Here is a 24963-nt window from a genome sequence, read left to right as displayed (position 1 = left end):
AAAAAAAAAAAAAAAAATGTAGTGTCATAGTGAATTTATGTCTGTGCACACAGCAAATACTGAAATTGAAGTTTTTGGGGCCAATGAGGATTGTCAGAATTTTGGTGACAAAATATCCCTTTAGAATTTCTATTCAGACAAAATGTTTTACTAATTTTCTTTGAAAAATGTTCCATTTGTAATCTTTACATGTAATTCTCTGTATTTATTTTTTGTGTATACAATAACATTTGCCTTTGTTGTCTGATATGTGATTCTCTTTAAATGTCTGTATTAAGTGGCAAGGTCTTTATAACTATGCTGTTCACAAGATTATTATGGGTGCATGTGTGTGCTTGTATGTACATGCATGTATGTGTGTGTGTCCATGCATGTGTGTGCACTTGCATGTGCACTGTGTAAGTAGGTGTGTGTGCACACAAATGTGTGGGGGGATGTGTAATTGGTGTGACGTCAGGGTACTGCTGATCTCAATAGAATGAATTGGGAAGTGTTCCTTCTTTTCTGAGTTTGTGAAGAATTGATATTATTTTCTTCTTTAAATGTGTAGTAGGAGTTTTCTAACTACCCATTCAACTTCCATTAGCTATAGGGCTATTCAGGTTCTCTTTCTCGTTGGGTAAACTGGTGGTTTGTATTTCAAAGGATTTGTCCATTCCCTCTAAGTCATAAGATTGGCATAGCATTGTTTATAATATTCCCATATTATACTTTACAGTATTTATTAAAAATGGTAATTGATAGTAGCCCACAAGCATAGTGGGTCTGACAGAAGGGGTAATTTTCAAGGACGTTTCTGAGACTGCATGAGCATCTTCTTTAGGGGTCACATCAGAGTTAAACTGAGGCCTCTTGGGGGGCAAGGCCTGTCCCACAGGCCCTGGTTTGTACCCCCACCCCAGCCGCACTTGACCATCTTCCATGGTTTCTTGTGAAGGCCCCAGCCTGACCAACTGTCTCCTTGCCCCCAGGGAAGTCCAGTCTCTCAGACAAGGAGCGTAAGGACCTGGAAAGCCAAGTGAAGTCCCGAGAGGAGCGGCTACTCCCCATCTACCACCAGGTGGCGCTGCACTTTGCCGACCTGCATGACACGCCGGGCAGGATGCTTGAGAAGGGCGTCATTTCTGTAAGAGCCTGCCACTGCTGAGAGGGTGTGAATGACCCATCCTAAGGTCACCTGGGGAGCTCTGGTAGCATAGTGCCTAAGGCACTTGACTGCTAACCAGAAGGCTGGCGGTTCAAACCCACCAGCCACTCCTTGGAAGGAAGATGGGGCAATCTACTTCCATAGTGATACTGCCTCGGAAACCCAAGACGGGGTCGCTATGAGTCGGGTCCGACTCGACTGCACACAACAGCAACAACAAGGTCACCTCGTGTCCAGTACATGGAGGGTCTGAGATGGGGCTGACACTGCACATTAGAATCACCTGAGGAACCTTAAAAAAAAACCCTATAATTAAATCAGATTATGTGGGGCTGGGAGCCAGGCAACAGTTTACCTTTAACGATCCCCAAGAGATTTCAACAGGCAGCAAGTTTGGGCCACTGGTCTAACTTCTGAGAGTGCCTGGGTCACAAGTGGTTAAGTGCTGGACTACTAACCAAAAGGTTCATGGTTCAGACCCACTCAGATGTGCCTCAAAGAAAGGCCTGGTGATCTGTTTCCCAAAGGCCACAGTGACAACCCCGTGCAGCGTTGCACTCTGCACACGTGGGGTTGCTGTGAGTTGACTTGCTGGCAGCTAATGAGAACAAGTCTAACCTGTTCATGTCTCCTAGTCAGTTGGGGCCAGATTTGTAACCAGCATTCATCCAACCACTGAACATAGCAGCCCTTCCCTGGTGCCCTGTCTGCAAGAGTACCCTGTGATCTGTGCCTCGTGCTTGTCAGCGTCTCTCACTGGGAAGTTCTGCCTCCCCGCTGACTTAAACCTCCTGTGGTTACGTATGCTGCTTAACCAGAGGTTCCTCGGTAGAGAGTCCTGGCAGTCTGTTTCCAAAAGATCACAGCCTTGAAAACCCTACAGAGTAGTTGTACTCCACACACGTGGGGCTGTGAATTGGAGTCAACTACGCCTCTGTGTAAGCCCACGTCCTGCCTTAGTTGAGGTGGAAGTGACTGCCATGTTTGTGTGGGGATTTTTTTTACCAGGGGAAAACACTTAGCAGCGTAGTGACCTGCTTAAGACGCCAGGGTTCAGATCCTGGCTCTGCCCCTTCCTGGCATGTGGCTCTACCTCACCAAGCCTCAGCTGCCTTGCCCATGCAATAGGAATGGTCACAGGGCCTGGCACCTGCCTCCCATCCAGTCTCCTCCTGGGCTTGTTGGCAGGACATCCTGGAGTGGAAGACGGCGCGCGCGTTCCTGTACTGGCGCCTGCGCCGCCTGCTGCTGGAGGACCAGGTCAAGCGAGAGATCCTGCAGGCCAGCGGGGAGCTGAGCCACGTGCACGTGCAGTCCATGCTGCGCCGCTGGTTCATGGAGACCGAGGGGGCCGTCAAGGTGGGTCTGGGGCTGCACGTGCCTGAGAGACATGGGAGGGAGGGCTGTCCCACTGGCAGGGCCCCCTAAGCCAGCCTCTGCCCCCCACCAGGCCTACCTGTGGGACAACAACCAAGTGGTGGTGCAGTGGCTGGAGCAGCACTGGCAGGTGGGGGACAGCCTGAACTCCACCATCCGCGAGAACATCAAGTACCTGAAGCGTGACTTTGTCCTCAAGACCATCCGAAGGTGAGTGGCTGCAGCAGCTGGCCACCCGCGTTGTTGGCAAGTACTGGAGCCGGGATTCAAGTCTAGCATCTAAATCCAGAGGGTTGCTTTAACCTTCCCGCTGTACGGTCCCAAGGACCTCAGGCCTGGCCCCCAGCAACAGCGGCCTCAATGCTCCTATGCCTGCTCCCTCACACATGACCAGAGGGAGGCACAGAGCCCGGGGTGTTAGACTAGGGTAGAGGGAGACTGTCCATTCATGATTCTTATTGTCTAAATGAAGTAATCTGTCCAAGGTCAAGGTAGGTCTAGAACCAAAGGCTGAACCACTAGGCTTTGGGGTGCTGGCTCCTATCCCAGTGTCAGCTTTTCCACAGACTTATTCCCCCTATGCCTGTGGGGTCCCACTTCAGGGATATGCCTCACCTTGGGACACATAGCTGGTGACTAGCAGGACCATCTCTCACATAGTGAGGGGTTCTGCTCGCCAGGCCTTGTGCCTCCTGCCCCTCAGGACCATTAGCCCCCCCAAAAAAACCCTGACCCCAGCAGGAAGGGGCCTGCAACTTTAGGTCCTAGCCCACCCAGGAACATGAGCATGCCATCGCCTTACACCAAGGACCCAGCTCCCCATGGGACCCTGAACCAGTGGCAGGCCCGAGCCCAGCCTGTCTCTCCCCGCTGCAGTCTGGTCCAGGAGAACCCCGAGGTGGCCGTGGACTGCATGATCCACCTGAGCCAGCACATCAGCCCGGCCGAGCGGGCCCAGGTTGCCCACCTCCTGTCTACCATGGAGAACCAAGCCTCCACCTGAGCCAGCCCCACCACTCACAGGACCACAGGCCAGAGAAAGTACAGAGCCTGCCCAGCTACCTGCCCACCCACTGTAGCCCCTCACCGAGGGCTGCTTCCCTCCATCCTGGGCATTTCTCCAGGGCTGCTGTTCATGCCCATCTCAATAAAGGGCCCAGGGGCACCCCGTCCAAGCAGATGCAGCCTCCTCTCCGTTGCTGGGAAGTTTGCTTAGTGTTGTCTCTCAGGACAGCATCTCACTTGCATCTTTGAATTGAACCACCCACTCCCACTTCCAGTTTCCTTGTGCTTCTTGGTGCCTGGCATGTGGGGTCCTTCAGGCCCGTTTTCTTATCAGATCATGGAATCTTTTATTTTTTTACTCTGTGACCAGTGCTTACTTTGAGGAGCTTATATATATTTCAGTGGAACGGACAGGCCAAAGAAAGAAAACGGTGGATGCGGGAAGACCTGTTTTTGTAACGATGCCAACTCAGCCACTGCCTAGTTGCCCAGGAAAGGGTACAGATTATTTTTTATTAAAAGAATAAAGTGTTGTCTCCTGCTACCCACCCACCCAGGTAGCCCCCAGGGAATCATGGGGAGTGTCCTTTGGCAGGGAGTTCTCAGTGCTTGGCAGAAGTCTGTTTTGGGGGTGGGAACACAACATGAGTGGAGTTGCCTCGCCTTGGTGCTCATGTGTGGCTCACCTGGGTCTGTGTCTTTGAGACTACCAGGACGCATCCGTCCCTGCACCTACAGTCCACCCACTTGCCCAGAGACGGAGGGGCATCCTCACCAGACTTGCTCCCCCATGTTGCCCCTGTGATGGTCACCTTCCTCCCCCACCCTTCAGGAGAGCCACCTTCCTCACCTATTGCCTTGACATCCGTGGCTGGATCAGGCCCTGAGGGGGCAGTGCTGTCAGCTCCCAAGGACTGGACTGACGTCTCAGGGCAGGGCTTTGCAATGACCCCAGCAGCGTTGGTTCCGAAGGCTGCCCAGCTCCCAGGACCGGGATCCTCAGCTTCTCCCCGACCCCCTATCGGCCCAGATTTCTGGCAACAGGGAGAGTTGGTTACCACGTGCTGCTAGGGTGCACAGCCTGTCCAAGGACACTGAACCTCAGAGCTGGCCACTTTGGGAACCAGCATGGTCGCCTGGGAAGACACCTCCGTGAGCCAGGATGCCTGAGGATGTCTGAGTTTAAAGTGAAGAGCCTGGCCCTCAGCTGATGACAACCCTATGAAGGTGGTGTGGGGCCAGTGCAGGGGCGGCTGCCCTCTGTTGTCTCGCCCCAAGGACAGCGAGGTGGGGACAAGGAGAGCTGCTGCTGCTTTGGGGAGCGGAGGGTATATGGTATGGCAAGGCCCTCAAGGTTTTGGGGGGAAAGACAAGTTGGTGACTTTAGCTGGGCAGAAGAAACTACAGGAAATGGGTGGAATAAACTATTTTTGAAGGAAGCACTGGGCCTTGGTTTATTCTATGAGTGGAAGTGGCAGACCGCCTCCCTTCCTCCCTGGTGGCTCCCTTCAGCCCAGTTCTCAGGAGGAGTCAAGCAGCAGCTGGGGCTCCGGTGGCAGGACCCAGCCAACTCAGCACTATCACAGGCTTCCTTTTTTTTTTTAATTGTAGCAATGTTATAAGGAAACATTTGCCAGTTCCACAGCATTTACATGTGAAGTTCAGCACCAACCACCAGCCCTCTCCTTTCCCCAGCTATTCACCAAGGACTCAGATCCACCAAGCAAGTACTCCTTTTTTGTCAGCACGGAAAAGCTTCATTAGAAAACAGGCTAGTAACAAGTAAAGCTCTGGTGGGGTAGTGGGTAAGGCATTTGGCTGATATTCAGAAGGTTGGTGGTTCTAAACCCACCAGCTGTGCCTCAGGAGGAAGAAGAGGCAATCTATTTTCATAAAGAGATTTACAGCCTTGGAAACCCAATGGAGGTCACTATGATTTAGAATTTACTCCATGGCAGTGCGTTGGTTTTGGTTTCAGTTAGTAACTAGGGAAGATTATCTGCCTGGAGCTCTTTTAAGAACTGTATCTGTATGTGGTCGAACTGACACCACCAGTTTGAAAGATAGGAACCTTGGGGGGAAGTGAGTTTATGTTAATGGAAGAGGAGCAGCCGAGAAAAGGAGGGTGAGAATGGCCACACAACTCAAAGAACCTCAGTGTCACTAAATGGCATGTGTAGAAACTGTTGAAGTGGTTTATGTTTTGCTGTGTAGATTCTCAACAACAATGTTTCAGAAAGCAAAGCCTGCTTCATTAAACATAAAGATGGGAGCTGCTCTGGTGGAGGGAGGGTGGATGGTGCAGGCACTCTCTCATGTGCATGCCCCCCCCCCCCATGCCCAGATTGTGGACCAGGAACCAGGAAAGCAGGGCCTAGACTGGTGACAACATTAGTCCATAGTCACACGGGAACAGAGCTGGGAGCTGAATCAGGGCTGTTTGACTAAAGATCCACTTCATGTGATTGAAGGATCCACTGAGTTGGCCCCACTCGCGGTGACTCGATCCACTATGGAATGAAACGTTACCTGTCTGTGCCAGCCACGCCCCCAGCCGTGTTCTGTCCCTGCCCCCACCCCAGTGAATGGCTGTGGATTGGACCACGGGGATCCACAGAGTTTTCATTGGCTGGTTTTCATTGGTAGATCGCCAGGCCTTCCTAGCCTGCCTTAGTGTGCAAGCTGTGCTGAAACCTGTTCAGCACGGAGCAGAGTAATGCCTTCACTGACAGACGGGTGGTGGCTGTGCACGAGGTGCGTTGGCGGGAGCCGAACCCTGGTCTTCAGCATGGAAGCCGAGATTCCTGCCACTGAACCACCACTAAGCCTGTACTGCAGGCACGGGACACCTGGAAGGTTCACTCTCCACGGGGAGAGACGGAAGAATACTCATGGAGCCAGAGGTATGTGACTGAGACATGCTTTTATTCACACAGCATCTCACTGGACACTGCTGCTGCTGCTCTCTGCTGCCAAAGAACGTTCCCCTTTCTTTTTATAGTCTAACTACATGACAGTGGCATAGTGCCCAAGTGTGGGTTACATAAAATTTCATCATTCTAATATGGCAGTGATGTTATATAACTATGACTTAGTGTATTCGCAGCAGAAACGGGGAGGGGGCAAGGGAGCCTGATACTACTGCTCCCCTATGGGAGAGTCCTTGCCTGACACTCCACCCCTTCAGGGTTCCTCGCCTTACAATCTATGGGCTATAGAGGACTTCCGGGAGGGGCCCTGGGCGAGGAGGGATGAGCATTGTACCCATAACCCGCAATAGCAGTATAAGCTGCAACAACCTATAACAAGGACTCCAAAAACAATACCTAAGACTTATAAGGCACTTGACTGCTAACCAGAAGGCTGGCGGTTCAAACCCACCAGCCACTCCTCGGAAGGAAGATGGGGCAATCTACTTCCGTGTGATACTGCCTCGGAAACCCAAGGAGGGGTCACTATGAGTTGGGTCCAACTCGACGGTATATAACAACAACAAGACTTATATGGTGATTCGTCACTCCTGTGGAAGCAAGTTCTACCATTCCTTCAGAGTATCCATCAATATAATGACTTTCAACAGCTAAAGCATTTAGAGCATTTAGATACATTGTGGTATCTGGGATATAAATGCAGCTATCAGTGCCTAACGTAGCACACATCTCTCCTTGAGAGGCGGTCAGAATATCTAGTGCCATGCGATTCTGCAAAACTATCTTTCTCATTTCATATAATTCTTCACTCATAAGAGTTAAGGCTTTATGAGTAGCATTAAGGACCCGGGCCATATGGAGAACCGGGGCAGTAATCTCCCATTGATTGTGTATACTTGCTCCTTGGGGAGAAAATACGGCCAAGGGGTAAAACCACCATGGGGTTCATTCTTCAAGGTGATGAGCCTTAAAGGTGCCCCAATTAGCAGGACAGTGGGACAACATAGTCAACACCCTCCCTGGGAGATAGGGCCGTCCCCATGTCCATCATTCTGTCCAGTTTGCAGGCAGATAGGGCCATCCATGTTGTCCACATACCCACAGACTTCCCCAGAGCACCAGGCAAGCATGTCGTGGGCTTCGCCGGGGGCTCCACGAGGACATGTGAATGGTGATGGTACATGGTACTGGGGACACCCATCCCATTATGGCCCCCTGTGAATCATACCTTATAACAAATACATTGTGGCACTCTCAGAGTAAGCTCCTCACCCTCTGTGAGGAGCAATCCTACCCCATCTCATACAAAATACCCTAGCTGGGCTCGCGTGTGGCCATGCTGTTCTCGAACCAGTTGGAACATACGCTTGTTAGTATCGTTGTTCCTGGCTGTCTGGAGCAATGTCAATGGGAAAAAAAGCATTTGCTACATCAGCCACAAAGTCATAGGTACCCAACTCATGACTAAGGCGGTCCATCAAATCGGCTATTGAGGGCACAGCTGCATGCAAAGGAGGAATTACCTTATTGAGTTCCCTATAATCAACTGTCATCCACCACGTTCTATTGGGTTTCCGTACAGGCCACCCAAGGTAGTTACATGGACTGTGTGTAGGGCGAATAATTTGCACCTTTTCTAACTCTTGTATGGTGCCAGTAATTTCTTCATGTCCACTCAGTAGCCAGTGGTGCTTAGTATTACTCACTCTTCCTGGTTTAGGCAAGACCAGAGGAGGATGTTTGGCACGTCCTCATAAAATAGCTTTTACTACCCACATCCATGACCTAAACTCCCTTACTGCTGTTTCATCCATAAAAGCCTTGCAATACATCTATTCCTAACATATATTCAGGGGTTGGGGACACATACACTTAGTACTCCTTAGGTGGCAATCGCCCTATGGCCCAGGTTACAGTGATTGCCTTCACCTTTACACTCTGGTCTCCCCCATACTCAGTGTACAAGGGTGGGCCAGGGAACCGATCAGGGTTCCCGTACAAGGGAACATTCTGCCTGGTATCCATCAGTGTGAGCACTTGCTGTACATTAGAGGGGGACCGATGTATGGCAATGGGGCCTCGGGTCCCTGCGTGTCCCCTCGAGACGGGTACCTTGGCCTTGGTCCTATTCCTAGGAGGAGAGAGCCTCCGTCGGCCCTTCCGGTTCAGCCGCACACTCCTCCAGCTGCACAGCTCTGGCCTGCACAGGCCCCTTTCCAGTGCGCCCTGCCCGTTTTATAAACTTTTGTTCCTCCCGCAGCTGTTGCCACAGTTGCGGTAGTTGGGCATTTGCCTGCCTGTCTTTTCTCGATCCACCCTGGGTGCAAGGAGCTCCATCCACATCTGGGTGCAGGTGACCTTTACTGGCTTGGTCCCCTTAGGCAAACCTCATTTTTGTTGAGTCAGTGCATGTACCCCATTCACACTTCGGTGGTTCTCTGCCTCTTCTAGGCTGGCAGCCACTGTGGCCCTCATGAACTGGGCACCCAACATAGGGACTCAATGTGGCCATTAAAGACCCAAATGGCACTGAGGGGGCATTCTGCAGTAGTGCATCTTGCATGCCTTCTGTAAAGCGCTCCTCATCAGGGCCATGTGTATTTAAGTTGAAAATTGCCTGCCTCATACCTAGCTCCCAGAGTACTTGCACTAATTCCACATAACTGCCATTTGCTGATTATGCCTGGCAGGTCACCTGCGTCCGCCCACACTGCTCTTATAGCGGCCATGATCCAATCCATTAAGGAGTGGTTACCCCTACACGGAGCGTGGCGGGTACTGTTCTGCAAGCACTGGTACAGGGAGGAGTTAACTGTTACCACTGCCAACTTCTCCATTTCATGTCTGGTACACATTACGCCATCCACTCCTGCATCCCATAATTGTGGCAGCCAGCGGCTCAGCGGGATGCTGCCTGAACTCTTTTCCTAGGTCCATTAATTCTGCCTGGGTGTAGGGACGATACGTAGTAAACTCCGTCATTTGGGCAGAGCCAGTGGATTGTCCTGCTGGCATGGGTTGCTGGGATTTCATTTTCTGAGTAACTGCCTGGAAGACAATTCTTTCCAAACCAGCCTCTTGCACTCTCTTCCCCAGAGGAGCCAGGATTGGCCCTGCTTTCCTCCAGGACATGCTTTGTCACTTCTCACGCCTCCTTTTGGTGCTGCAACGTTGCAACTTCCTCTTCATGGTCCCTGAGTTGCACAGTTAGTGTCAGTTCCTTCTTGGTCTCAGCACGCAGGGTGGTTTGGAAAACCCAACCCATAGCCCTGGCTGCTGCTTGGGCTTTTTTTTTTTTTTTTTTAAACTAAAGACTCCCCCACATATGCTGGGCTCTATTCACCACCACTGGGGTACTGTCCAGCCCTGGCCATTCCTGGAGAGATATCCAAGCAGCTTACAACTCTGCCACCGAATACCACATGCTTATGAGGGGCCACCCTTCAATTCGACCCCACAAGGGACAGTGGGTTCCTTTGGGAGTTCCCTACCCATCTGCGATGAATCCTGCCGACTATGCCAGTTGTACTGCAAGTGCTCGACGCCTGGAAGGTTCACTCTTGATTGGAGCAGACAAAAGAATACTTGTGGAGCCAGAGGTCTGTGAGACTGAGACATGCTTTTATTTATACAGCATCTCACAGGAGACTGCTGCTGCTACTGCTGCTGCCAAAGAAAGTTCCGCTTTCTTTTTATAGTCTAACTACACAATAGTGCCCTAGTGCCCAAGTGTGGGTTACGTAAGATTGTGTCATTCTAATGTGGTGGTGATGTTATATAACTATGACTTAGCATATCACAGCAGAAGTGGGGAGGGGGTGAGGAAGCCTGATACTACTGCTCCCCTACTGGAGAGTCCTTGCCTGACAAAACCATAAAAACCAAACTCGCTGCCATTGAGTTGATTCGACTCAGTGACGTTTCCTGGGTTTTCCGAGGCAGTAGCTCTACAGAAGTGGACGTCGGTTGCCCATCTTCCTTCTGAGGAGTGGCTGGTGGGTTTGAACGGTCAGCCTTCTGGTTAGCAGTCAAATGCCTCAGGCACTATGCTGCCAAAGCTCCTGAACCACCAGTGCCCCACAGAAAGAATATGTCTTCCCACCAGTGGGGTTCCCACCTTCTCCCAGCAGATGCTCCCGGCCCAGCTCCTTCTCTCCTCCTCCTCCTTCCCGTCCTCTTCTCTCAACACTGCAAGGCTGCCTTGCAGATGCAGACCACCAATGCCCTGGAGACTGGGAAGAAAAGAAAGGGGGTGGGCAGCCAGGGTCCTCCTTGGTGTGGAGGGAGCCCTCACTGTCAACCTTTCCCCATCCCGCCCCTTCCTGGGAACCTCTTCTGCTGCTGGGATGGCCTCACAGTTTACGTACAAGTGCAGCCATTTCCCCAGTCCGAATGAAGAGGGCTGTTCCGGGCTGCCCAGCCAGCTGGTATTAAGACAGCCCTGGGATCTACCTGATCGCATGAGGCCCACCTGCTGACCCTTCCACCTCTGTTTCCGAATCTTCTCCCCCTTCTTCCTCTGGGCCAGTGGCTCCCACACTTACCAGGGGCTTGTTAAAAATTCAAATTCACAGCTAGCCAGAATTAAGAAGCGCTCAGGCAGGGGTCCAGATGATTCAGTTTTGAAAATAAAAGCCTCCAGGGGTTTCTGATCATCAGCTAATCTGGCCATTTTCTGCAATTATGTGGGGATGGGCCCAAGCCCAAAGCTGCTAAATTCCAGCTGCCTGGACCTGGGTGGACAGCGAGCCCAGCGTGCCGGCAGCCCCGCAGGAGGAAGCAGAGCGGCCTTGCGTGTCCGTCGGAGTGCCGCAGCGGTGAGCTGTGTCGTGCTTCTGCCACTGGTCCCCGTTTGTGTGGTCGTGGAGGTGCTGAGAGGGCTGAGCTGAGGGCCATGTTCCCGTCCCCATGGAGGCCACCCCTGCTCCTGGGTTTGAGGCCTGGCCTCCCATGTCGGGTTGCAGAGAAAGTGGCCTTTGTTTCAACTGTGCGTTTGGTCTTTGCCATGATACTTCGCCATCAAGGGCTGCAGCCCCAGGGACTGTAGGCCCTGTGTCCACACGGACAGGTAGCACAGTGTCAGCACTGCAAGCACCCGAGGGAGGCAGCGCGGGCTCGCTCATCTCCATTCCTACTTTTGAACAGATGGTTCACCTCCTTTTCCAAGTCCCACCAGCTGCAGTTCAGGAAGCATACCTGAGCTTTGCCGGAGGCGGGGGAAGCCTGCAGTGGTGCTGGCTGTTAGTTCACGTCTACTCCCGGCAACTGCACGTGACAGAGTAGAACCGCTCCATAATGTTTTCTTGGCCGTAATTTTTACGGAGGGATATTGCCAGGCCTTTCTTATACAGTGCCTCTGGCTGGTTTCAAACCACCAACCTTCAGATTAGCAGCAGCTAGGAAGCTACTTGCTGTAGCTGGGGACCTTAGCGGGGCTTAGACCTTAGCTGGGTAACCTTGGAGAGTTTTCGCTCCCTGTGCCATGTGACAAAAGACGTGTGGAAGCACAGTGTCATTTGCATCCCCTCGTTGCCTCTTAGAATCCCTGGGTGAGCTCCTTAGCCTCTCTGAGCCTTCTCTGTAGAACAAGGGTGCAGCTGTTTAATGTGCCTGCTGTCACAATTACCATAAGCATGGTGGTGTGGAACAACACAAATGACTGACAGTTCTGGTCAGCAGTTGGACATGGGTCTCACTGGGCTGAAATCAAGGAGACAGCCGAGCTGCGTCCCTTCTGGAGACTCTAGGGGAGACTTTGTGTGCGGCTTTTCCAGCTCCAAGAGGAGGCTGCGTTCCCTGGCTCACAGCCCCTTCCTCCATCTTCAAAGCCAACAGCACAGCATCTTCCTAATCTCTCTGACTCTGACCCTCCTGCCTCCCCCACTTACTTATAAGGACTCTTGTGATTTCATGAGGTGGTGCAGTGGTTAAATGCCTGGCCGTTAACCGAAAGGTCGGTGGATCAAACCTCCCAGCCACTCCTTAGGGGAGCGGTGACAGTCTGCTTCTATAAAGATGACAGCCTTGAAAATGCTCCGGGGCAATTCTACTCTATCCTCATGGGCTCTATGAGTCGGAATGGACTGGACGGCTGTGGGCTGTGACTACATTGTGCTCACCTGGGTAACTGCCCTGTTGTAAAGTCAGCGTGTTAGCAACCTTAACCCCCCTTGCAATGTAACATAACACACAGGCTCTGGGGATTAGCTTGTGGACATCTCAGGAGCCAAGGTCCTGCCCACAATCCAAGTAAACCTGTGGCCACTGAGCCAGCTCTGACTCTCACAGACGCCACATGACAGAGTAAAGCTTCTCCGTTAGGTTTTCTTGGCTATAATTTTTTTTTTTTTTAACCAACTCTTCCCACTTTCTCCCTATAGTTACCTCTTCCCTGAGTCCTTCTCTCCATGCCTCCCGAAGCTGTCTCCCTGTGCAAACATTGCCTTTTTGTCTCCCACGATTGATCGCTCCCAGGAGTGTATCTACCTGATGTAAATGTTCACCCCACATGCCTGTCTCTTGTGTGGCTAGAAGCCACAGGAGTACATTCAGTTCCAGACCTGAAGGGGAGCTGGGGGCCATAGTCTTGGGAGTCTCACCAGGCTCTATCAGACCAGCAAACCTGTTTTTTTTTTTTTTTTTTAATTATTATTATTTGATTTTGAGTTTTGTTCCACACTGCCCTCCCACTCCATCCATCCAGGATCTCCTGCAGTGTTTACAGAAGCAGGTGACCAGGCCTTCCACAGTGCTGCTGTGTGGGTTCAAACCCTCAACCTTCGGGTTACTGGTTAAATGCAAACCATGTGTACCTCTCAGGGACCTTCTGCCTGCCACAGGGGATGATAACAGCTTTACCCCCGGGGGTGGGGGTGGAGAGGAGCGACGGAGATGAACCGTGTCATTGTCAGGTGATGTGGAGTGAGCCTCCCATGAGTGTTAGCGACGGCTGTTACTCTTGTGGTTAAAATGTAGGTGATTTCTCATGGAGCAGGAAGAAAAGCTGCAGGACCAAGATCTCAGAGCCTCAGTTTCCTGATCTGTAAAACGGGCCCCTGGTCCAGACTACACGGGCTCGCTGTGTGGTTTCACGGTGCTGATGCCTGGTTGAGGTTTAACAGTGTGGCACCCAGCGGGTGCTCTGTGGCAGCTCTTTGAATTACAATCCCAACTTGAGTTCCCCGTCTCCAGAGAGAACCTTGATTCAGGTGCCATCCCTCCTCCTCTTCTGGGGTTGGGGGAGGGGACTCCTGCCCAGGTAGACCTCTTGCTGTGAACAAGGCTGTTGCCTAAGCTCAGGGCTCTTTATGAGCGTGACTGTTTGTCCTGCCCAGTGCTTGGCATGGTAAGGAACAGAGACCAGACCCGGGCAGCTCCCAAGCCCCCGCCATATGGTGACACTGGTGGTTCAGGGCTCATGCTCCAGTTTAGCAGCCCAGGAGAAGGGGGCACCCTTCTTTGCCATAGCTCCTGCCAAGTCCCTGGGGAGAAAGCTCATAAGCTGTGACCAGTATGGCCAGGGTCAGTTGCCTCCCATCCGTCATTGTTGGGGGAGGTGCTCTGGTTAGCCAGCCAGGGGTCAGAGGTCCACCCCATAGCCATGGAGTGGGTGATGGGTAGCCAAAGAGCCCAGACAGCAGGTACCCCCTCTCTGCCACCTGCCTGCCTGCTGGGTCTACAGTGAGGTGGGCCCAGCTCAACATTTCCCAACACCAGCCCCAGCCCCATCATCCCACATGCTTCAGGACTCACTAATCATCAGATATGTGAGAGCCTAATCTCCCCAGTGGACTTTAGACTTAGCATCTTAATTAATACACCTATAATGGGTTGCATAAGGTCTCTTAAAATTGGTGTCCACCTCGAACCCCAGAATCTGGCCTTATTGAGTAATAGGGTTTTTGCAGCTGTAATTAGTTCAGGATCTCAAGCTAAAGCATCCTAGTTGGGGTGCATCTTAGATCCAATGACAGCGTTCCTATAAGAGACATAAAAGGACACACAGAAAATGCCCTGTGAAGACAGAGACTGGCATGATGTTTACAAGACCAAGGCTTACAGCAGCAGCCAGAAACAAGAAGATGGGTGAGGCCTTGAACTGATTCTCTCCCAAGCCCAAGAAGGAACTGCCTTCTGACACTGTGACTTTAGACTCTGACCTCCAGAATCTTAAGAGAATAAGTTTCTGTTGTTTTAAACCACTGAGTTAGTAGTCATTTTACACAGCAGCACAGGAAGCTAATACAAGACCTTTCACTGTTATCTTGGGTGCAAGACACCTGCTTTGCCTGTGAGAGCCTCTGTGCCTTCATCCGTAAAGTGGATGTCATAAGGAATAAGCTGCATCTCCTAGTGGTGTTGGGAGGGTTGTACAGGCTACTTGGCAGCAGGGCCTAGTCGATAATTGTTACTGTTAGTGGCCGCTGAGTCGACTGTGACTCATAGTGACTCTGTGTGTGCAGAGTAGGGTTCCATAGGGTTTTCCAGGCCGTGGCCTTTGGGAAGCAGGTTGCCAGGCCTGACTCCTGAGTGCCTCTGAGTGGGGTCAAACCCCAGCCTTCTGGCTAGTGGCCAAGTGCTTGCTCATTTGTGCCACCCAAGGTGTAACTCCTTCCACCTCGTCACCTCTGGCTCCGGGTCCTGGCACGTATGGCTTAATGCTGCTCCCAGTTACCCTGAGGCCTTCCCAGCCTCTCTGAGCCTCAGCTTCCCAAGCTCCTACCTGAGATAGCGTGTGAAGCCCCTGGTGCCAATGAACAGGAAATGGTGGCTGTTTCCATTGTATTAATATTGACAGACACCCCCCACCCGTTTCTGGTGTGGTGAGAACCTGGCGTGGGAAGACCTGGATTCAGTGTGGCTGTGGTGATGCCTCTTGGAGCCTCAATCTCCCCACCTGTACACGGGGCATCTCACCTGTGAGGGCTGAGGGCGTGGTGCCCTCCTATACACACCTTTAGCACCTGCCCGAGCTGCGGACCTGCCTTCCAGCCTTTATTGAAGGAGACAGTCACTCAGCACTGTGCTTAGAGTCTTGGTAGCACCTGGACACGGGGCTTTATTACAGCAACATAAGCATCTAGGTGGGGTCATGTCACACGAAACAGCTCCGTGGTACTGGTCAGATGGGGAGCACTGGGCTGTTTCTGAAGTTCTTAGTGGAATGTCCCAGAATTCTTGCCGTTGTTTGTGGCCACCATGGAGTCGGCCGTGACTCAGAGCGACCCCACGTGCTACAGAGTAGAACTGCTCCACAGGGCTTTCTTGGCCGCCATCTTCACAGGAGCAGTTAGCCAGACTTTTCTTCCGCAGCACCGTTGGGTGGCTTTGAACTGCCAACCTGTGGGTTAGCAGTCAATTGTAAAAACACTTGTGCCACTCGGGCTCCTGTCCCAGAACTAGGAAGGGCTTAAAGAAGGCCCTTCAAGATGGGGCTTAATGCCAAACCTCTGAGGCAACTGGCTGAGCTGTTGATTAGCCAGAAATACTCTGGCTCTAGGGCTCCGGAGCTCCCAGATACAGGAGCTGAACATCCAATCGGCCAAGAGAGCATGGTGGTACAGCCGCTACTGCGTTTTCTCTGTCTCTGTGTGACCGGAAGGTCTTTTGTTACCGTCTCTCTTCCCAGCCCACTTGCCCAGCTCCCCCTGACCCACTGTGCGGAATCTGCCCCTTGAAGGATCAGTCATGGGCAGAGAAAGAAGCTGAAAGGTTCAAGGGTCAGCGGGGCAAAGAAAAGGCCAACAAGGCCACAAATACGCATCTCTCGGCCAGCACCCCCTCCCCGTTAGTGACACGGCCAAGTTCCACACGGTTTACAGTTGGCTTCCTTTTGTAAGACAGTCTTAAATACCCCCACCCTGTCATTTCCATCCCAACTCACCCTAGAAGGTCCCGAGCCCCAAAACTCACGCCCCTCCTCTCTCAGGTGCACTGGACTCCTGACCCTCTGGTGTTGACAAATCGAAGCTTCGCAGTATTGAAAGTGCGCGCGCGTTCTCAAAGGAAGCCCAAGGCTGCAGAGGGGCTAGAGCCCGTTAGAGAGGTGACTCGGGAAAATCAAGGTGTTGGGGTTGCCGGGGTGGGTGAGGGACAGGGGAGTCTTATTCCAGGGACCTTGAGCTGGGTTTGCAGAGGTGGTGTGGATGGCCACAATAAATATAAATAAATTTCCAAGCGCTGGCGATGCCTAGCATGACCCGGGGTCTACTCTATGAAAGTCTAGTTTGACGCCGACTCATGGCGACCCTGTGCCTGTCAGAGTACAACTGTGCTTCGTTGGGTTTTTGGTGGCTGCTTTTTCGGAAGGAGAGCTCCAGGCCTTTCTTCCAGGCGCCTCTGAGTAAACTTGAACCACCAACCTTGTGATTAGCACAGCCGAGCATGTTAACCAGTGGCACCACCCATAGAAATGGAGCCGGAGGGCTGCTGGGTAGGCGTCCCCTGCAGAGTTCAGCCCAAGGGAGGTTCCACTGTTTGTTTTCTACTTCCGACCTCAGGGCCTGGCCACTGGAGGCTTGAAGCAGAGGTTTTGCTTGGTTCACCCTGTCTCCCAAAAGAATAAATTAAGGGACCCGCCAGGCATTTCCATGGTGCAGGCGGGTGTCCTGGGTTGCAGGTGATCAGGGTGCCAGCCAGGAATCACGTGGGAGAGACTTGGCCCCTCAGCCTGGCAGGCCTTGTGTCTTGAGGGGCTCGGGGGAGTGTTGTGAGCTTGCTGGCCCTGTTCCTCCCATTCTGACTTGGGAGGAGGGCCCAGAGGCTTCCTGTGGGGGGGTGGGCACGGTGTGAACGTGGCAGGAGTACCCAGAAGGACAGCTTCCCACACCAGTCAGCAGCCCATCAGGCTTGGGAGGCGCCTATGGGAGCGTGAGGGGCCCTTCCTGTGGGAAGGCCCTGCTCCAGGCAGTTCTCGCCAGGGTCTGCCCCCAGGGTGCCCGGGGTCTGGAGCCCCTCAGCTCACAGCAGGGCTATGGGCTTGTTCCCGGGGCCGCCCAGGTACTGAGAGGAGGGGGTGGCGGCTGAACTGGCCACACTGTCCGGGGTGGAGTATGTGGCGTAGAGGCCTGTCACCTGCAAGTCTGAGAAGGATTGGTTGCTGCCTCCAGAAACAGGGGTCAGGCCTGGGCCCCCCAGGTCACAGTCAAGTGGGGTGTCTCCGAAGGCCCCCAGCGCATCCAGGCTGAAGCCCTCATCCTTCATCTCCTCCCAGAGGTTCCCTTTCAAAGACAAAAGCATCTGGGTGAGCTGGCTGCATGTGAGGCAGACCCGAGTTCGAATGCTGACCTGCGGGGGGAGGCTAAGATCATGTGCAGGGTTCGAGGTCACTGATGCAGGAGGGCGTGGAGGAGCCAGACGGGAGCCCAGGCCTCCCCTTCCCCTGAGGGCCCTGGTGAAAGTCACTTCTGTCTCCGAGCCTGTTTGTTGGATTAAAATGAGTGTGATTGGAGGACCCACCTCCTAGGGCTGGCAAGGGTTAAACAAGATGGCAGACTAAAAGCACTGAGCCCTCCTGGCGCCAGCTGTTCAGAGCACAGGAGCAAAACAAGGTCCTCCCTCTCCTCCGCACGTTGAACTACACAGTGATCCAGGAGGAGGCAGGGAGGCTGGGTTGTACCCCTTCCACAGCTGTAACCACCTGCTACCTTGTCCTTTTCCCTCCTAGATACAGAGCTGCTGGAGGCCTGGCCTGTAGTAGTTATGCAAATGCTACTGAAGGGAAGGATCATGAGCCTTCCCTGGAAGTCCCTGTTCGTTTACTCGTTCATTCACCATTCATTCACGCATCTCCCATTTATGTGGGAGGACCACGCAGCCCCAGTGGATCAGAGTGGCAACCAGGCACAACATCCACATGTGGCAGTGGAAGCTGGGAATGATTAAGTTTGCTGTTGTTAGCTGCCATCGCTCCCAACTCATGGTGACCTGTATGCAGTAGAACAAGACACTGCCCGGTCCTGTGCCACCCGTGTGATCAGTTATGGATCAGACGGTTGTGGCCCACAGGGTTTCACTGGCTCATTTTCAGAAGTAGACTGCCAGGCCTTTCTTCCTACTCTTAGTCTAGAAGCTCCTCTGAAACTTGTTCGGTGTCATAGCAACATGGAAGCCCGCAATGACAGACAGTGGCTGTGTGTGAAGGGCATCGGCTGGGAATCAAACTCGGATCTCCCTCATGGAAGATGAGAACTTTAGTTCAGGGTTGTTTAAATCCAGCCCTGGCTCCAGGACCGTCCCAAGGGTGAAATGAAATGATGCCTAGAAAGTACCTAGGACGGTGCTTGGTATAGAGCAAGTGCTCCTTAAATGTTTGCTACAACTCGCTGTTGTTAGGTGGTTGGGAAATGTTTGTCGATGGAATGAGGCCATGGGGGTAACATGCAGACAGTCCTATCACTTGCTCCCCATTTTCTTGGGCCCCTGCCTTTCCCCATTCCAGCCTCACCCTGCAGAGCGAAGTCCATGATGCTGGGGTCCAGGGCGTCCACCTCGGGGTTCATGTCGGTGGAGATGTTGATGAAGTCCACTGGCGCCCTCCCCATAGAGGGGTGGGGCAGGGGGCTGGGGCTCAGGTCCGGCAGGGTGTGCAGGGGTGGGGTCTGGGCTGGGGCCGGCGAATCTGGAGCCAGATGGGCCCGGGGCTGAGCCTGATGGTGCAGGGGGACGGACTGCAGGGACAGCGTCATCAAGGGCTGGGGTGGGAGCTGCGAGACGGCCAGGCAGCCGTGGGCCATGGCCACCGTGGGGGCGTGGGTCAGCACAGAGGCTTCTGGCTCGCCCAGTTTGCCAGGGCGCCGGCAGTTTTCCGGCCGGTCTGAGATCAGCTTGTCCAGCTCCTCTGCAGGCAAGCAGGAGAGGTCACTCAGAACCCACCCTGCAGCGAGTGGGCCCTCACTCAGGCCTGGGTGCAGATGGCAGTGTCGCCACTTGCGTGAGCTCAGCCAGCACGTGGGAGTTTGCGTGCGTGCGGGTGGTGTGTGCGTATGGGGTGTGTGTGTGCGCACACTGGAGGTGACTGGGCCTCACCAGGGTTGGCCATGCTCCGGTGGATGGCGGCCAGGTCCTTCCTCTTCCATTTGTACATTTCCTCCTCCATCTTGTCGATGCGGGCCAGGTTCAGGGCCCACAGGCAGCCCTTGCGCGAGGAGCCGCTCATCTTGTTCTCCACCTTCTCAAAGCACTTGTTCAGGGACAGGTTGTGCCTCACCGAGTTCTTCCAGCCGTCGGGGGCCGTCTGTGGGGGAGAAGTGGGCACTCAAGAGACCCCTTCCTCTCCAGGGACTTTCAAACTCAGAGGCCTCAAGAGGTGGGGCAGGAAGGTGGGAGGGGTAAGAAGACAGTGTCCAACTGCAGCCTCGAGGTGGAAGGAAAAGAGGGTAGTGGGGCCCGTGGCAAACTGAGGGCGCATGCCCTGATTAAGGAGGCAGCCGCTATTCAGTTCCAGCAAACTGTTATTACTTAGGAGCGAGGCCCAGGGCTGTTGGATTTCCTGCTTGTTATGTCTCTGTCTGTACGTGAGAATGATGCTAATACACAGATAACTGGGCAAGTGTATTAAATGCAAATCGTTTTTAACTGCTGAGGTTAGTGCTGGTTAAGCAGCTAGTGCAATGCACCTCACTCACACCTCACACCTCCACACATGCCCCCGCCCCTGCCCAGTGTACTGCGATTTCGCTGCCATGGACACTATCTGGGCCGGGGATCCTGCAGCTTGGTCCCCTCTGAGCTCCTGGAGCACTCACCTGCTCCATGGTTTGCCTTGGTGCTAACAAGGAGAACATCACTAATGGCCGATCTGGTGCCAGGAGCTGCCAGACCCTCTGCCTGCAGAAGCCTTGGTCTTCTTCCCAGTGGGTAGAATTATCCCCATCTTCCAGGTGAGGATACTGAGACTCAGAGGTGGAGGTTGCTGCCGGTCCGTGTTTTTCACCATTATGTTCTACCTAGTCTGCTGCATAACTAGGTTGTCCCTTTGCCTACAGGGATGTCTGGTGAATCATCCATCAGAGCCCAACTCTTATATCCCCTCCTCTTTGTGAGTTTCTATGACAATGTCTGTGTGAGTGCACATGTTCAGATAACCCTACTACCAGATTGGCAGCTATCAGTGGGCTTGAAGAGGGGTTTGGCCTGGGCCAGCCCTGGATTCTGGCAGTGCCAAAGAGAGACCAGGGCACTTCTCGTACCTGTGCCCTGGGCCCGGGCCCTCACCTTGAAGTAGGGGAAGTGCTCCTTCATGAAGCTGTAGATCTCACTCACAGGTAGGCTGCCCGTCTTGCTGTTCTTCAGGGCCATGGCAATCAGACAGCTGGAGCAAGAAGTGAGGCAAGTGGGCATGAAGGGGTCTCAGGCTGATAGCCTAGGGTCACCTCTGCAAGGAAGCCTGCCCTGATGGACCTCAACTATACTCACCCCACACTTTCACATACTGTCAGCTCTCAATGCCTTTTCATGTTCAAATGTCTTCCCCACCCCCTACCCCTCTCCTTGGCCCTGGGCTCATCCATTTGTTCTGATTTGAGAAATTACATCTTTTCTTCTTTATCTCCTCCCCAAAATTAATATCTGTGGGGCTTTAGACTTTACCTGGGCTGCTTCTGCACTCCCCAGAGTCCTGTGAGGTATATATTACAGTTACTATAACTTTTTACATCTAAGGAAGCAACAACTCAGAGATGCCAAGCTACTCCCCCAAGGTCACACAGCACGTGAGTGACAGAGGGGGACACTGCTTAGGGTCTGGAGTGGGTTCTCATCCCTGAGTGCTGAATGATCATGTATGTGATGGTCCTGCTTGAGACCAGGTCCCCAAAGCCTCCCCCTGAGCAGTCTGGGCACTAAACTTAGCTGCCTGAGGGGTCTGAGAGACAGCCCTCACCCTCTGTTACCTGAGACCCCGCCACCCACGCCTGCCCACCCTGGACCTCACCTGTATGAGTAGATGGGCTTGGGGTAGTGTTTGGGGTGCAGCTCCTGAGATGAGTGCACAGGCATGCGGGGCTGGGAGTAGGGAGGCCGCACCCCAAATGGAGAGCCATACAGGCCCGCAGGGGGGCACTTCCCATGGGCAGTGGCAGGGCAGCAGAGAGAGGGAGAGAGCATATGTCAATCACAGTAACGCCCCGCCCCGGCCTCAAAAAAAAAAAAAAAAAGATTGGCCCGGGAGCCAATCTTGTCTCGTCCATGGCAGGGCTTCGGGAAGTACTGAATGAGCCACGGTGGGGAACGTTATCCTCACATTGTGGGTGAGCTAACCAAAACTTGGAGCAGTCCGTGGCCCGCCCAAGCCAAGGGTATCTGCCTCCCAGTCCAGGGCTCCCTCAGCCTGTGTGCAGTACCTGCTGACCCTGCGGGAGCCGGAACTGTGGCTGGGCGGCTGGGTACAGCTGTGCCTCCTGCAGGCCAGCAGAGGGCTGGCCCCCCACTGGGAATGTACTCATCTGCCAGGGCAAGGAGATGAGGAGACAGAGGGTCAGGATGGGGACCCGGGGACAACCCTCCTCCCTCCCTGACCTATGTGGTGCCACTTACACTGGCTCCATGGCTGGCCAGGGGGCCTAGGCCCAGGATGCCTGGGGGGGCCATGCTGGCTGGCCCGTGGAACAAGGGACCTGGGGCAGCTCCTACGTGCAGGTCAGCTGCCCCCGCCAAGGCACCTGCAGGAGGAAAGCACAGAGATGCCAGCAGGCTGGAGGAAGGGTGGTCATGGGGAAGGACATGAGTATCCCAGAGGGAGGGAGCACCCCTATCCTCAGGACCAGACATACAGCAGGTCCATGCAAATCACTCCTGGGAATACAGTGGTAGAGGGGGGCTCCTACCTACAAAGTTGCGAGGATTAAACAACACAAAGTCTTAGCATATGTTAGACATGAGACAGTATCTCAAATATAACAATAGTAACAACCATATAATATCTTGGCTCCAGTCTTTCATGAAACTGAGACATGAATTCATCATTCATCTTTCCACAGAAACATCCCATGGCTCCCCAGTGCCTCTAGGTTTAGGTCCAAATGCCCTCCTGTTCTTTTTCCCATTTGCCAAGCCTTACTCCTAGGGAAAGATGAGCTCAAGAATAGCAGATGTACCCATGCTACCCATGCCTGGCCTGTGACAGACATTGCAGATTTTCAGGTAGCCACCTCCAATCAAGCCACCTGAAAAAATGATCCAGCTCTAGAGCCACCTCTTCCAGGAAGTTTTCCAGATCCCTCAGCTCTCCCCTGAGTTCTGGCTGCTGCCTAGGCTCATTCTTTGTGCCTTGTCGTGTCTTTCTTGTCCTGTTCTCTCTGGTCAGTCCATTAGCTCTCTGGAAATCAGGACCACATCTGCCAGCCACTCAGGAGGCTCCCAGCAGACACAGTGAAGGAGGAGAGGGCCCTTGGCCACTGGCCCAGCTTCCTTATTTCACAGTTACCATTTACAGTACCCACTGTCTGTGAGGTGTGTTCCATGCTGAATCCTCACAACACACCTTAAAGGCTCTTCTGTTACCCTTTCACTGCAGCTAAGGAAATGGTTCAGAGGAGAAAGCACTTGCCCAAGGTAACAGAACTGTTCCCTGAAGAGACAACCCAGGGGTCAGGCAAACTACAGCCCATAGACCAAATCTGGCCCACAGCCTGTTTTTTGTAAATAAAGTTTTATTGGTACACAGCCAAGCCCAGCCATTTACACATTGTCTGTGGCTGCTTTTGCACTAAAATGGCAAACTTGAGTAATTGCCACAGAGGCCACATAACCTGCAAAGTCTAAGATACTTACTGCTTGGCCCTTTATGGAAAAAGTTGATCAACTTCTACTATAATGTTTTGGCCCAGAGCTTGTTCAAAGAAAGAAAAACTCCCAGGCCCTAATTTGTAAACTACTGGTATCTCTGCCTAAGGCATTTGACTGCTAACTGGAAGGTTGGAGATTCAAACCCACCAGCTGCTCTGCCAAAGGAAGACTGGGCAACCTACTTCTGTAACTATTTACCACCTCGGCAACCCACTGGGGGTCACTAGAGTTGGAATCGACTCCATGGCAATGGGTTTGGTTTTGGGTTTGGGTATCTTGAGTGCGCTGCGGCAATTGATTTTTTGCTGCTGTTTATTTTTCGCCAACACTTTCTGTTTCTTTAAGCATCGGATCCATTTGCTACAGATGCAGATGTTATTATTTTCCTTAGTTGTCACTGAATTGGCTCTAGTCACAAGGACCTTGTGTATAACAGCAAAGCATTGATTGCCCAGTCCTGCATCACCTTCATGACCGCTGGCATCTTAGAGTCCATTGTTGCAGCTGTTGGTGGGGCTCACCTTCCAGCGCTATATCGGATGGACAATATTCTATTCTGAGCCATAGTGTTTTCATTGGCCAACTTTCAGACATAGCCCGCCAGACCTTTCCTCCCCCTCTGGAAGTTCCACTGAAACCTGCCCACCACAAGGGTCCCTGATGGTATTTAAAACATTGGGGGTATGACTTCCAGCATCACAGACACACAAGCCACTTCGTACTCATCGTACGATGAGCAGGCAGACAGCTAAGGGATGACTGCAAGTAGCTGCCGCTTAGTGAGCACTGACTGTGTGCCAGGCCCTGCTCTTGGCCCTTTCCATGTTGGTGCCCTCTAATCCTCTAGGTCAGGGTCAGCACTCTGCTCAAATAGGCAGCTGTTAAATATTTTGGAGTCCCTGGGTGGTACCAAGGAGCTCTGGTAGCTTAGAGCCTAAGGCACTTGACTGCTAACCAGAAGGCTGGTGGTTCAAACCCACCAGCCACTCCTTGGAAGGAAGTTTGGGCAATCTACTTCCATAGTGATACCTCCTCGGAAACCCAAGGAGGGGTTGCCATGAGTTGGATCCAACGTGAGGGCAGTGAGTTTGGTTTTCTTTTTTTGGGGGGTTTTGGGTGGTACGAGTGGTTAAGCACTTGAAAGTGAACAGGGAGTTTGGCAGTTTGAACCAATCAGAGGTGCCTTGGAAGACAGGCCTGGCAGCATGCTTCCAAAAGGTGCTTGTCAGGGGCCATCAAGTCGGTTTGACTCAGTGACCCTGTGTACAGAACAAAGCACTGCCTGGTCCGGCGCCAGCCTCACGGTCCTTGCCACGTGTGAGCCCACTGTCGCAGCCACTGTGTCTGTCCATCTCATTGAGGGTCTTCCCCTTTTTCGCTGACCCTCTGCTTGACCCACTGTGATACCCTTCTCGAGGGACTGGTCCCTCCTGACAACATGACCAAAGTGCAAGAGATGAAGTCTGGTCATTCTTGCTTCTAAGAAGCATTCTGGCTACACTTCATCCAAAACACTTCATCCAAAACAGCTTTGTTCACCCCAAAAGGTCACAGGCTCAAAACCCCATGAAGCAGTTGTACTCTGTACATGTGGAGTCACCGTGAGTTGGTATTGACTTACAGCAACTGAGAACAAATCCGTGTTTTAAGTTTCACTAATCACACATTCACACGTGGTGTTACATATATATATATATATATATATATATATATATATAT

At 52.8% G+C, this 24963-nt stretch overlaps 2 protein-coding genes across 2 annotated transcripts in view; one reads left to right on the top strand and one right to left on the bottom strand.

Annotated features, from left to right (window-relative positions):
* Positions 1 to 3527, top strand: part of ACACB (acetyl-CoA carboxylase beta) — a 162926-nt gene extending 159399 nt beyond the window's left edge. The window contains exons 42-45 of the mRNA XM_007954999.1: positions 972 to 1126; positions 2336 to 2506; positions 2598 to 2734; positions 3401 to 3527. Of these exons, the coding sequence (XP_007953190.1) occupies positions 972 to 1126; positions 2336 to 2506; positions 2598 to 2734; positions 3401 to 3527 (590 nt within the window). The remainder of the gene's footprint in view (positions 1 to 971; positions 1127 to 2335; positions 2507 to 2597; positions 2735 to 3400) is intronic.
* A 13891-nt stretch (positions 3528 to 17418) lies between these two features.
* FOXN4 (forkhead box N4) overlaps positions 17419 to 24963 on the bottom strand; it is a 27430-nt gene continuing 19885 nt past the window's right edge. The window contains exons 3-9 of the mRNA XM_007954979.1: positions 21994 to 22118; positions 21801 to 21902; positions 21392 to 21519; positions 20674 to 20770; positions 19486 to 19693; positions 18905 to 19297; positions 17419 to 17678 (exon numbers count right to left, since the gene is read on the bottom strand). Coding sequence (XP_007953170.1) covers positions 17419 to 17678; positions 18905 to 19297; positions 19486 to 19693; positions 20674 to 20770; positions 21392 to 21519; positions 21801 to 21902; positions 21994 to 22118 — 1313 coding nt within the window. The remainder of the gene's footprint in view (positions 17679 to 18904; positions 19298 to 19485; positions 19694 to 20673; positions 20771 to 21391; positions 21520 to 21800; positions 21903 to 21993; positions 22119 to 24963) is intronic.

This window comes from Orycteropus afer, unplaced genomic scaffold, assembly GCF_000298275.1.
Source record: "Orycteropus afer afer isolate SDZICR_OR568_19922 unplaced genomic scaffold, OryAfe1.0 scaffold00487, whole genome shotgun sequence".
NCBI classification, from domain to species: Eukaryota; Metazoa; Chordata; class Mammalia; order Tubulidentata; family Orycteropodidae; genus Orycteropus; species Orycteropus afer.
The sequence above is the reverse complement of the archived record's forward strand: the minus strand, read 5'-3'. Positions and strand labels throughout refer to the sequence as shown.